General features: G+C 47.4%; 1 protein-coding gene across 2 annotated transcripts in view; it reads left to right on the top strand.

Moving 5' to 3' along the window:
- Window positions 1-613: 613 nt before the first annotated feature.
- FSCN2 (fascin actin-bundling protein 2, retinal) overlaps window positions 614-13,506 on the top strand; it is a 36,186-nt gene continuing 23,293 nt past the window's right edge. Inside the window, exons 1-2 of one of the 2 annotated variants that reach the window (XM_054978330.1) lie at window positions 614-628; window positions 6,180-6,966. In XM_054978330.1, coding sequence (XP_054834305.1) covers window positions 614-628; window positions 6,180-6,966 — 802 coding nt within the window. Of the gene's footprint in view, window positions 629-6,146; window positions 6,967-13,506 lie in introns of those variants that run through there. The other variant, XM_054978329.1, reaches the window with a different exon arrangement.

Below are 13,506 nucleotides of genomic sequence, written 5' to 3'. Positions count from 1 at the left end.
ATTTATAGACTGCACATACATAAAGTACTTCGGTGGGGTGACAAGCACCCCCCCTGTCTGTTTCGGGTTTGAAAAAAGTCACAGAGGAAAGGCTGAAGCCCCTTCAGTCCCTGCCCCATAGTCCCTATCTAACCCCTCCACACACACACCTGTGAAATGAATTCCCTCACACTTCACACTTGACTGAATCAGAGGAATCAAGAAACTACATGTTAAAAAATTCATGATGTGTAGTTTGGTCCTTAGATTATGAAATTTGGGGGCAGGACTTTGACTTAACCTTCACTGCGTAACTGATGTAATTCACCCTATGAAGGACTGTAATCTAAACATATCAGACAGTGCTTTTTTGTTTTTTAAAAAGACACCAGTGTTCATATATATGGTTGCACTGATTTCCATCAGTTCCCCCCTCAGGACTTGGGAGAGCCTCCCAAAAGGTGCTGGTTCTCAGTATCAGCAAATATCGTGCGCGCACGCACGCACGCATGCACGCACACACACACACACACACACACACAGAGCCCTGATATCAGATAATTACGATCAGGGCTTTTTTTCTGGGAAAAGAGGTAGTGGAACTCAGTGGGTTGCCCTCGGAGAAAATGGTCACATGGCTGGTGGCCCCGCCCCCTGATCTCCAGACAGAGGGGAGTTTAGATTGCCCTCCGTGGCAAGTGGCACAGAGGGCAATCTAAACTCCCCTCTGCCTGGAGATCAGGGGGCGGGGCCACCAGCCATGTGACCATTTTCAAGAGGTTCCGGAACTCCGTTCCAACACGTTCCAGCTGAAAAAAAGCCCTGATTACGATGATGATGAACGTTTGCTGAATTCCATCAATGCGATGTGTACTGTTAAGAACAGAATGATAATGGAGCATTTATCCCATTAGCTCTCTCTCTCTGCTTCATCTACCTTGTCCAGTCAAACACTCTCATCCTAACCTACCTCATAGGGTTGTTGTGAAGATAAAATTGAGAAGTGGAGAAGGTTGTAAGCCATTTTGGGTAAATGTGGGATATAAATGAAGCAAATAAATCAGTGGTTGGTCTTTAACCATTTCAGACCTGGGACTCACTTTTAACCCCATGTAGCTGCCAATGTCTCGGGGAACAGAGGAGCGAAAGTTTGATGTCTCCAGTTTCAAGGTCAGGACTGTGGGGAACGTACCAATTGACAGCTGGATACAGGAAACACAAACTGAGCACCAGGTAGTGTTGCCAGGTCCAGATTGGGAAATTCCTGGAGATTTTGGGGGTGAAGCCTTGAAAGGGTCGGGTTTGGGGAGGGGAGGGGCCTCAATGGGGTATAATGCCATAGATTCCACCCTCCAGAGCAGCCATTTTCTCCAGGAGAACTGATCTTTGTCACCTGGAGATCAGTTGTAATTCCAGGAGATCTGCATCCACCACCTGGAGGCTGGCAACCCTAACACCAGGAGGGGCACCATAGAAAGGAACAGGTCAAGAGTTAGAGCCTTGCTGTCCTGCTGCTTCTTTTAGTGTGCATGCAAATAAAGGTGTCACGCCTCTGCTTTCTACGCATGCACACTAATAATATATTGTTCCCAAAAGCAATATAAAATATGGTGTCTCTTTAGGGGCTCATGACCCAGCAGGTGAGGCTCTGTGACACACCTGAGAATCCCAAACCAAAGGATGAAGATCAATGATCTACATAACATGGACAGAGCACAGGTGATGGGAGAGGAATAGGTTTTTAAGAGTAGTAAAGGCGTATATGTTTTCTACATAAATTAAAAAACAGGTAGTGATGTATTGTCGAAGGCTTTCACGGCCGGAGAACGATGGTTGTTGTGGATTTTCCGGGCTGTATCGCCGTGGTCTTGGCATTGTAGTTCCTAACGTTTCGCCAGCAGCTGTGACTGGCATCTTCAGAGGTGTAGCACCAAAAGACAGTCTCTTGGTGCTACATCTCTGAAGATGCCAGTCACAGCTGCTGGCGAAACGTCAGGAACTACAATGCCAAGACCACGGCTATACAGCCCGGAAAATCCACAACAACCAGGTAGTGATAGGTTAATTAATATAAGTAGAAAAGAGCAAGAGTCCAGTAGTACCTATAAGACTAACAAAATTTGTGGTAGGGGATGAGCTTTTGTGAGTCACAGCTCACTTCCTCAGATACAGCTAGAATGGGAGTCACTCCACTCTCCAAGATATAAGGACAGATGGACAGTCCAATCTACCTCACATGTTATTGTGAGGGAAGAAGAACAATTTAAGCCACTTTGGGTTTCCGTTTTGGGGAAAGCCTGGGTATAAATGAGGTAAATAAATAAATAAGCCCAAGGGATGTGTTGCTGAAACTGGATTGAAAGAGAACGAGATAGCCTAAAAGATGAAGGCAGAGGAAGGTACTTCAGAAATCAGTACCCTTACGTCGTTTGAACTCTGTATTTTAACAACCCTTGTAGCAGTCTTATATTTGTCTTGATTTCCCCCCTTCTTCCCTCTTTTTTCCTGTACCTCTTTTTGCTTTAATAAAATAAAAATTAAAGCACAATAAGTACAGAAGGTATGAAGACCAGTAAATAATAATATTAGTTTTAAAGGAAAGGCTAGAATACTAGTACATCCGCTCGCTGCCTCTTCATCTTTCAGCAGCCTCTAGCAAGAAGAAGTAGACGGGGTTGCCACAGGAGCAGCACCTAATGTACAAGTTAAGGAGGGGAGGGGATGGAGGACTCAGCAAGCCTCAGGGCACCTTGGGATGGAGACATCTGAGGAGTTTACTGACAGGCATACCCAGAGGCACAGTTCTCTGAGAAGGCTGTACAGAAGAGTCCTCCCCCCTCCCTCCGCCTTTCCTCCAAGGACATTACATTTGTTTTTGTTTATCTTATTGACTGGAAATAATACGCCAGGATATCCCTGCACAAAATGTGCTATGCAGACAATTAGCGAAAGCCCTCTTGAGCCCGTATAATTCTCTTTTATAGAGGCCTGGACGTTCAGGCTCATCCAAGCCCTGGACTTCCCTTGGTGAACCTCATCCATCTGTGCCCCCCTTTGCACTTGGAATTACCCACATCAGTGCCTCTCCAGATGTGAGTTGGGGGTTCCCGACCCCAAGTGGGTTGCAAGGCCAAGAGAGAGGACAAGGAATGGGTCAAGTTGTAAGGTTGCCAGCCTCCAGGTGGCTGGCTGGAGATCTCCCAGAATTACAACGGATCTCCAGGTGACAGAGATAAGTTCCCCTGGAGAAAATGGCTGCTTTGGAGGGTGGACTCTATGGCATTATACCATTCTAATAATAATAATAATAATAACATTCGATTTATATACCGCCCTTCAGGGAAACTTAATGCCCACTCAGAGCGGTTTTATACCATTCTGAGGCCCCTCCCCTCCCCAAACCCCGCCCTTTCCAGGCTCCACCCCCAAAATCTCCAGGAATTTCCCAACCTGGACCTGGCAACCCTATCAAGTTGGGAGTGGAGGTTCTGGGTCCATCTCCTCTGAGTTAGTGGCAGAAAAAAGCCATGTGAGGGAGGAGCTGGTTTGCCCTGGGCTGCCATCCCCTCTCCATTCTCTCAGAAAGGGAGAAAAAGGTTCAGCCAGCCAGGGACCGAGTGCAAAGTGAGTGCTCCCCATACTGGTTCTCTGACCGAGGTGAACCCTGGCAACATGGAAGGAAATGGGCCGTTCACCTCCCATAGTCTCACTGCTGGCGAGGTCTGACCAAGACCCCTTCCAAATCGCAACTGAAGCTGGGTTAGAGAACTGAGCTGCAATGATGGAGCTAATTACTCCACCTCAACCCGCCCAACCCACCACCCAGTTGGAGTGGAATAAAATGGAGAGGGAAGGATCTTGTATGCTGCCCTCTGCTCTAATTGGGGGGTGGGTTGGTTAAAACACAACAAAACAGTCCTGCCCAGGTTCAGCACAAGACAACTTAACCTTCATGGCAGGGCTTTATTTCTGGGAAAAGAGGTGGTGGAACTCAGTGGGTTGCCCTCGGAGAAAATGATCACATGGCTGGTGGCCCTGGCCCCTGATCTCCAGACAGAGGGGAGTTTAGATCGAGCGGCGCGGAAGGCAATCTCAACTCCCCTCTGTCTGGAGATCAGAGGGCGGGGCCACCAGCCATGTGACCATTTTCAAGAAGTTCCAGAACTCCATTCCACCACGTTCCAGCTGAAAAAAGCCCTGCTTCATGGTATGTCTAAAAGTATAAAATATGGTCTGCTTTCTCATGTTTATAAATACGAGTTTTGGAGAACGGGCTCATCAGGCAGATGTGCTTAACCGTGGCTCCTCTTAAGGGTATTCCATATTGCAGAGGTTGGGAATCTTGCATTTAATGTTGGAGAGCGAGAAGCAAGTTCCTTTGCAGTTGGTTCCTGAAAAGTACAGTAGGTCTAGATGTGGGTCCCACATGTCAGGAAGTTTGGGAATTGCTGGCCTACACTGGGAATTGCTTCTATGCACACTGTGGCCGCCCGTCGTTTCTTAGTCACGGAAGAATAGAATTGGTGGCGCTTATAGCAGGTCTGATTTACTTTGAATCTCATTCCTTCTTGTTAGATAACTTGGTCTTCCATCACCTACTTCTGTATTTTCCCCAGCCCAGTTTTTGTTGACTGTCAACTGGTATTTTCATCAATGGACCCGTCTTGTATGATTGCCTCGGTTGGCTAAATGATCCCAGAGGAGTTAGTCTGTAGTTGCAAAATAGTAAAGAGTCCAGTAGCACCTTTAAGATTAACCAACTTCATTGTAGCATAAGCTTTCGAGAATCACAGCTCTCTTCGTCAGATGCAACCTTTGTCATGCATCTGACAAAGAGAGCTGTGGCTCTCGAAAGCTTATGCTACAATGAAGTTGGTTAGTCTTAAAGGTGCTACTGGACTCTTTTCTATGTTGGCTAAATGGTACCCAAGATGGATTTTACACATCGATTGCAAAGTCTAGACAGGAGAGGGAAAGGAGGCCATGCTTCTGCCAATGATGAGACAAGAGAGCTAAATTATTCAAGATAGCCTCCACATTGTCGGTCGGCAATTTTTGCTTTAGCAGATTCTAGGCTAATGTGTATGAATAAACTCCACTCCCTCAATGGTTCCTCAGTGGAGCAGACCTGGCTCCATGTTCCTGGCTGCCTGCCTTCCCTGGTTCGATTCTTGGCAGTGCCCTCTCATCGGTTGCAGGGGCCCTGGCAATTATCCTTTAATAGAACTGTGGATTTGGGGCTACAGGACAGATGGAGGCAAAGGGGCCAAAGAAGGATCAAAGGTTTACACTAATAGAAATGCCTGGCTAATTGTTAAGGAGATTAGAGGCTGGACTGGGAAAGCGTGTAACTTGGAGGTGACCTACCGCACAGGGAATCAGAGAGCCCTGGAACTTTACCCAGGAGCAAAAAGGGGGAATAACTCCACCACCAGGGAAATCAGCAGGGAGAGGGGGGCAGATTGGGTTGCCAAGCAAATTTTCCGCCTTGGCAATAGGGGCACGAAGGAGCTGGGGACCTATCATGCATGAGAGGAAGGCGTTATTGAGACTGCAAAGGCACAAGAGACATAGATACAGTACAGAGCACCACAAACACAGAGAAGCAGGCTAACCATGAAGAATAGGCCTCATCAAAAGACCATTGTGTTGCCTGTCAACCCCCTTCTCTTTGTGGCTTACGCAGAAGCCCCACTATTGGTTACAGGAGGCGGGCAGCTCATTGAGAGCTTTGTAATCCTAGCTGTGCTAATTAAGCAAGGCTGCGGCGCCTAAGCATGTACATTTTCTGAGCTTTCTCTCCCCCCCCCCATCCCGCCGCCTCTGCCATGCTAGAGAAGAGAGAAGAGGAGGAGGAGGAAGAGATCAGTGTGAGTTGTGCAGCAGGCAGCAGTGCTGCCAGCAGGGGGGAAGAGACAGCCAAACAAGATTGGCTTTATGGGATGCAGATTAAATGAAGGAAGAGCCAGCACGGAGGGACTGGGAACCGGGGCAGCGACACGTCACCGTGGCTTTAACTGAAGTATAAGGTTCATTTTGTGCTAATCCAGATCTCTCTGTTGTGAGGGTGTACCTATGTACGCACACATTTTTGTACCTTAGGAGGGACTAGGAAAAACCTAGACTTTTGCCCTGATCCTTTGGGATCTTTGCTCTCCCGACAGAAGATGCCAACAAATGGGATCCACCAAGTCTTGAAGATCCAATTTGGCTTAATCAACTGTGATAATCGATACCTGACGGCCGAGAGTTTTGGCTACAAGGTCAATGCCTCGGCACCCAGCCTGAAAAGGAAGCAAATATGGACCTTGGAGCAGGACGGAGACAGCTCTGTGGTCTTCTTGAAGAGCCACCTAGGTAGGTACCTATCAGCCGACAAAGATGGCAAGATCACATGTGAAGCCGAGAAGCCGGGAAACGATGAGCGTTTTATTAGTATCACTCAGTCGGACGGGCGCTGGGCACTTCAATCAGAACCACACAAGCGTTTCTTTGGTGGCTCTGAAGACAAGCTGTCCTGCTTTGCCCAAACCATCACTGAAACGGAGCTCTGGACGGTCCACTTGGCCATCCACCCCCAAGCAAACCTCTTGAGTGTTAGCAGGAGAAGATACGCACACCTCAGTGCCCAAGAGGATGAGATCTCCACCGACAGTAACATTCCCTGGGGTGTGGACTCCCTCATCACACTAACCTTCCAGAACAAGAAGTATTGCCTGCGAACCTGCGACAATCGCTACTTGCGTAATGATGGCACCCTGGTCAAGGAGCCTGACCTTCGTTCTGGCTATACACTGGAGTTCAAGGCAGGCAAACTGGCCTTCAAGGATTGTGATGGGAAATACCTTGCACCGATGGGTCCTACGGGCACTCTCAAATCTGGCAGGAGCTCCAAGCCAGGCAAAGATGAACTCTTTGATCTGGAAGAGAGTCACCCACAAGTAGTTTTCATGGCCTCCAATGGCAGGTACATCTCTGTCCGGCAAGGTAAATTGCATTACCTTTTTGCTCTATGGGGCTATTGTACAGCCAGGGAATACAACCCTCTCCCCTCCTGTCTCAGGGACTACAATGCCAATATCTTGTTTGCCTGTCTTGTAAACAGAAACTCCTTCCTAACTATGGGTAACTGTAGGCATATTAGTGGGGAGGGGGGTTGTCACCAGCTTCCTGGTATTTCTTTGATCAGATTTGTCTACTTTTGGACTTCCAAATTCCTCTCCATCATTGTCATCCTGATATTAATGTGTATTTATTGGGGACAGAGAGAAGGCTGATAGAACGTACTTTGTAGGGTATATAACATACCTCTCTTTAGTTCCCGTCAGCTTAGTGTCTGAGCATCTCAACACTCGGAGGACAGAGTAGTGCTCTTGCCCCCCCTTGTACACCGATGGTGACCTGAAAGACCGGATGATGGTCTTACAAGAACGCTGTGACAGATGCTCGTTCTCCTGAATCCAAGAGCAGGACGCTGATCTCCAGGGCCCTTCTGTTTGCACTCTTGCAGCCCTTTCTGTTCCCAGTATTCTGCATTTTGCAAACCTGCATAGCATTCGCTTTTACCCAGCATTGCGTACCTACATGGGTGCAGGGATGGAAAAGAGGGGAGCTTGTTGGCTCTGGGTGTGCCATGGGATGAGGGGTTCAGATCTGTTGCCGTCTGAGGGCTGTGTGGCCTCCCCCAGAGTGCCTCCCCAGTCAGCACCTGACAGCCACTGTGAGAGGGGGCAGATTGGGTTGCCAAGCAAATTTTCCACCTTGGCAGTGGGGGCATGAAGGAGATGGGGATCTATCAAGCTATTCAGCCTGCAGAATGGGGCAGAGAAAGCTGTGAGACTCAATCCTCATTTTTACTAGCCTTGTTACAGAGGCTCCCAGGGATCTGCCATGGATCTTGTGACCTTTTTAAAAGGAAGGGGAACCCCCCCCCCCATTTTAATTCACTGGCAGCTGTTTCTCTGCACACACCATTCCACATTCGAAAACGGAGCACCCAAAAAAATGAAACAAAACTGGAGGCAAGGTTTCGGCACAAGTCCTGTTGAAAATGAATGGGATTTTTATGAGTGCTCTCAAGTAATTCCCATCGATTATAATGCTGTCTGCCCAGAGGCTGTGCTCATTATGTTTAAACATTCTTCTGTGCCATTAGGCAATGGCACTTGAATCATATCATCCCAAAAAAATTCTGCCTTCAATATATATAAAAAAGGCTTATTAGTTTGATAATCCAATCAGGCAGTGCAGCATGGACTGTTCTGTTCTTTCCAGGTTGCCTACAGCGCCCTCCAAAGGAGGCCATCGGTATCACTCTTGGCATCTCATTCATCTTTTCCCTTTTCCCCAAAGCAATGATGTGTGCCACTTTTATTCTCAGTGACTGGTTCCTTCCTTGCAACCAGCAATTTTGGCATTCTTGGTTGCTCTCTTTTTCTCTGCAGATTTTTTAGGAAAAAGCAGCTCCATCAGGAATACTAAAACAGAAAAGAGTCCAGTAGCACCTTTAAGACTAACCAGCGTAAGCTTTCGAGAATCACAGTTCTCTTTGTCAGATGCTACAATAAAGTTGGTTAGTCTTAAAGGTGCTACTGGACTCTTTTCTATTTTGCTACTACAGACCAGGGCTTTTTTCTGGGAAAGGAGGTGGTGGAACTCAGTGGGTTGCCCTCGGAGAAAATGGTCACATGGCCGGTGGCCCCGCCCTGATTGCCTCAACTCCCCTCTGTCTGGAGATCAGGGGGTGGGGCCACCGGCCATGTGACCATTTTCAAGAGGTTCTGGAACTCCATTCCACCGCGTCCCTGCTGAAAAAAAGCCCTGCTACAGACTAACACGGCTAACTCCTCTGAATCAGGAATACTGCGTTTAAGCTAAGGGGTCATTTCGTAGAAAAAGAGCTGGAGGAACTCATTAGCATAACTCATTAGCATATGCCACACCCCTTGACATCGCTGGAAATGTGTCGTTAGCATAACTGATTTGCATATGCCACACCTCCTGGCATCACCTATCCTGGCTGTTTTAGACCCAGGCCAATTCCGCATGGCTTACCTGAAGCCAGAACGTTGCAGCTTCAGGTAAGCCGTGTGGAATTGGCCCCAATCCTGGCCATTCAGGGACAAAATTGGGCCCAAAATGGCAAAAAGGGGCTGAAAATGGCCAAAAAGGGGCCACAAAATGGTCAGGATCGGGCCACTGCTGAGTGGGAGAATGATTCACCACCCGTCAGAGGCCCGATCCAGGCCGTTTTGGCTCCAATCCAGGTCGAAATGGGCCCAAAATGGCTGAGAGTCAGGTGAGTGGGGCCACCTGTCATGTGACCTCTTTGGGGAACTGCCGGAACTGCGTTCCTGTGTGTTCCCTCTCAAAATGACCCCTGTTTAAGCTACTAGGCAACAAAGTGTCAACCCGCTTTCTCTGACTGGGGATCTGTTTTGATTCCTGTTACCATCCCTCGTCATTTCTGGGTAGGTCCTTAGTTAAGTAGCATGGGAGACTTTTCCTCTTCCTCTTGAGCCCAGCAGAATGCCTTATGGGTGAGAGAAGACAAACGGCTCCTCGCTTTAAAACTTCCCGTGAGCCGTTATGGAACACGTTTCAGGAAGACCTGTCCAAAAACAACAGAACAACACAGCAAGGAAAAGTGGGACATGTTCAAAGGAGCTGTAGACGAGTGGTTTTATTTTCGATATGTTTTGAGTTTTCCCGCCCTTTTTCAAGAGTATTTCCTTTTTTCAGCTCTTTCCATGGAGAGCCTTAGTTCTAGAGAGGCCCTTTTGGGAGATGGTAGAATTCAAAGAATTCAGCCCTTAATAGCAAACTTACGTTTGCAAACTTGATAGCAAACTTACGTTGGCAAAAGAATCATTTTATTCATTTATTAAACTTCTTGCCCATCCTCCACGCAAACAGGGCAGGTTACAACAATTTCAATACATATTAAAATCACAACAAAAACAACGACAATAAAACACAGTTCCGAAACAGCGATTAGTGTAGCCCATCCCTGCCAGCAGTGCAGCGGGCGGGGAGCTGTCATTTCTGCCCCCGCTACAACTCATATGAGGGGCCAAGAAACTGTACCACCCCCCTGATAAGAGACCGGTAGGGCGGCTCCCAGATGGATACAGGACTGTCCTCAACCATATGCCTGACAGAACAAAGTCTTGCAGGCCCACCAAAAGGATAAAAGATCTTGGCGGGCCTGTGTGTCTACCAATACAGAGTTCCACCAGGTTGGAGCCAGGACCAAAAAGGCCCTGGCTCTGGTCGACGCCAGTCTAGCATCCCTAGGGCCAGGGACCACCAGTAGATGTTGGTCAGCTGATCTAAGCGTTCTCTGGGGTACATACGGTGAGAGGCAGTCCCGCAGGTATGCTGATCCCTGTCTGCTAAGGGCTTTATAGATCAAAACCAAAACCTTGAATCTGATCTGGAACTTCACAGGGAGCCAGTGTAACTGCTGCAAGCTGGGAGTAATGTGTGCCCTATACTGAGGACCTGTAAGGATGCATGCAGCCGTATTCTGGACCCGTTGTAATTTCCAGAGCAGACCCAAGGGAAGCCCTGCAGAGAGCGAATTACAGTAGTCCAGCCTGGAATCCTGCTTGTAGCAACCCTTCAGCCAAAGAGCAACAAGGGATGCCTTTTAAAGGTTCATATACATGTGTGCGCCTTATTATTCTAGACAGGGTTCTTCTGTGCCCCCCCTTATCTTTTTAATGGACTGTGACCTTTAACAGTAATCTGGGATAGAAGTATAACATGTGAAACGTTCTGTATCATTTTCCCATGTCAAGGAAAACTTTACTTGTTTCATAAGCCAAGCTGCAGTTAGAGGTATAGGAAAAGGGAACAGTGATAGTAAGAAAGCCGACTCCCCCCACCCCCTGGCAAATTAAATCCTGAGTAATCAACACTGGGCCAAGCTACAGGTGACGAATGACACTTGAACGGCAACTGAACAGACTCCCATGTATTCCTCCCTGTTCACTTGCGCTCCACTTGCGCTCCACTTGATCAAGTGAACAAGGAGGAATACACGGGAGTCTGTTCACTTGCCGTTCAAGTGTCATTCGTCACTTGTAGCTTGGCCCCAAGTGGAGTGCAAGTGGAGCGCAAGTGAACAGGGAGGAATACATGGGAGTCTGTTCACTTGCCGTTCAAGTGTCATTCGTCACTTGTAGCTTGGCCCCAAGTGGAGTGCAAGTGGAGCGCAAGTGAACAGGGAAGAATACACGGGAGTCTGTTCACTTGCCGTTCAAGTGTCATTTGTCACTTGTAGCTTGGCCCCAAGTGGAGTGCAAGTGGAGCACAAGTGAACAGGGAGGAATACACGGGAGTCTGTTCACTTGCCGTTCAAGTGTCATTTGTCACTTGTAGCTTGGCCCCAAGTGGAGTGCAAGTGGAGCGCAAGTGAACAGGGAAGAATACACAGGAGTCTGTTCACTTGCCGTTCAAGTGTCATTTGTCACTTGTAGCTTGGCTCACTGTCTTCTGCTTCTGCCCTGCTTCTGCCATCTTGGTTTACTGGCCATGATCCAGTGCTTTTAAAGTCACCCAATGAAGAAATTGTTTCCTGGAATTCAGACAGAGGAATCTCTGCACCTGAGGTCAGATTTTTGGTAAAGGCTCAGGGCTAAAACAAAGAGCAGCAACTCTGCTTAAACCACTAATATAGTTCAGAATTACCAGCCCGTATGAGAGTGGAAAAAGTCAACCATTATTTAATTTCTCTTTCACTGGGGTGTTCAATGGGGTGGCTGAAATGTCTTAGTGGGCAGCTAATCCACATTCAATGTCGAATTCCTGCCCTGAGTTCTTTATCTGCCCTTCATGACTGTAATATAGTATGAACACTTCTCTTACAGCAATTAGTGTAATTAGTTTCTTCACTTCCCCATAGAGTTGCTAGTTTGTAGGAGAAAAGGAGCAATTTTTATTCATTTAAATGTATGCAAATATAAATTGCCCATTGCCTAGAACTGAGGCAATGAATCTAAAAACCAAGTCAACTTAGCAGAGACTGGAAAAAAAACACATTAAGACTAGGCAGAGTTGTATCCTCTTAAGCCAATGGATTTAGATGAATGTAACTTTGTTTAGGATTACACTGTAAAAGAGTCCTAGAACCAGTATAATAAAACTGATTTACATCTGCTCCGGAAGGCCCCCCCACCGGGTTTCCCTCTGGGAAAAAGTGATGTTTTTAATGGTGCTGTTTTCAGAGATCCATGAGACTGAGCTCTTGACTAATCATCTGGCTAATATAACGATGGCTCAACATTCTGTGCCAAAAGTAAAACCCCAATTTTCGAATCAGAGTACTGGCATTTAAAGGTTGGCCACCTTTGAATTGAGATCTGCAGCAATTAGCAGGTAATGAGGTTTAGCTTCCATCATGTCTGGTGTGTGATCTGAGCATAAAACGAGGTGCCGACAAGAATCAAAGGTCTCACTTTGCCTGCCTTAGTCAATTGGCAATGATAGAAAATTTCTGCTATTCTGGTACCTGACTGTCTGGTGGCCTGGTTTGGGAAGGGATTAAGGGACATTGTCCAATCAGCATCATTACACATACATCTTGGCTCCCCAAAGAGATGTGCCGACAGGTCTGTTTTTCAAAAGTGAAGCTAACATCAATCCCACTGCTGGCTCACTGGCTTGGGGAGGCATTTTGTTCTCTCTGGTGCTGCACCAGCTGGCACATGGGAAAACATGCTGCTTGGTCAATCTGGCCTGCAAGCAGTACTGGAGACTTGTGAGGTATGGTAAATGTTATACACGCCACCCACCTAGCAATAGGTAGTGTTCCAGTGTTTGAAATATCCACCCCCTGCCCTGACATCCAGGCTTACTGCCAGTATCAAAGCACGGGTGGGAGAAAAGGTGCTGGAGAGGGCAGGATTTAGCTCCTCTAGCCCACCTGCTTCATTATTTGATTAAAAATAACTATTCCTGACACCTATATAGTGGTTGCTTCCATGTGAGTTCCTCATGTAACAACATATATGCATCTTTGACTGGTAGTGTGTCAGTGGGACTCCCCAGCACAATAGGTGGTACCTGATGGCATCACTTCTGTTGTGGGGGCAGTTTGGTGTAAAGGTTAAGAGAAGCAGGACTCTAATCTGGAGAGCCAGGTTTGATTCCCCACTCCTCCACTTGATGCCAGCTGGGTGACTTTGGGTCAGTCACAGCTCTTACAGAGCTCTCTCAGCCCCACCCACCTCACAGGGTGATTGTTGTGAAAAAGCATAACCTTCAAGCAGTATTCAGACCCACCCGAAAAATACAACAGATGCTACGATCAGCAAAAGACAGCAGAGATCCCCTCACCTCTGCAGGAGTATACCGTATACCCTGCAGCTGTGGACAAGTTTACATCGGGACCACAAAGCGTAGCATCCAGACAAGAATAAAAGAACATGAAAGACACTGCAGACTTGGACAGCCTGAAAAATCAGCAGTGGCTGAACATAGCCTAACTCAAACAGGGCACAGTATCTTATTCCAGGACACCAA

This window comes from Eublepharis macularius, chromosome 4 (assembly GCF_028583425.1).
Source record: "Eublepharis macularius isolate TG4126 chromosome 4, MPM_Emac_v1.0, whole genome shotgun sequence".
NCBI classification, from domain to species: domain Eukaryota; kingdom Metazoa; phylum Chordata; class Lepidosauria; order Squamata; family Eublepharidae; genus Eublepharis; species Eublepharis macularius.
Note: the sequence above shows the minus strand (reverse complement) of the source record. Positions and strands in the feature narration are given on the sequence as shown.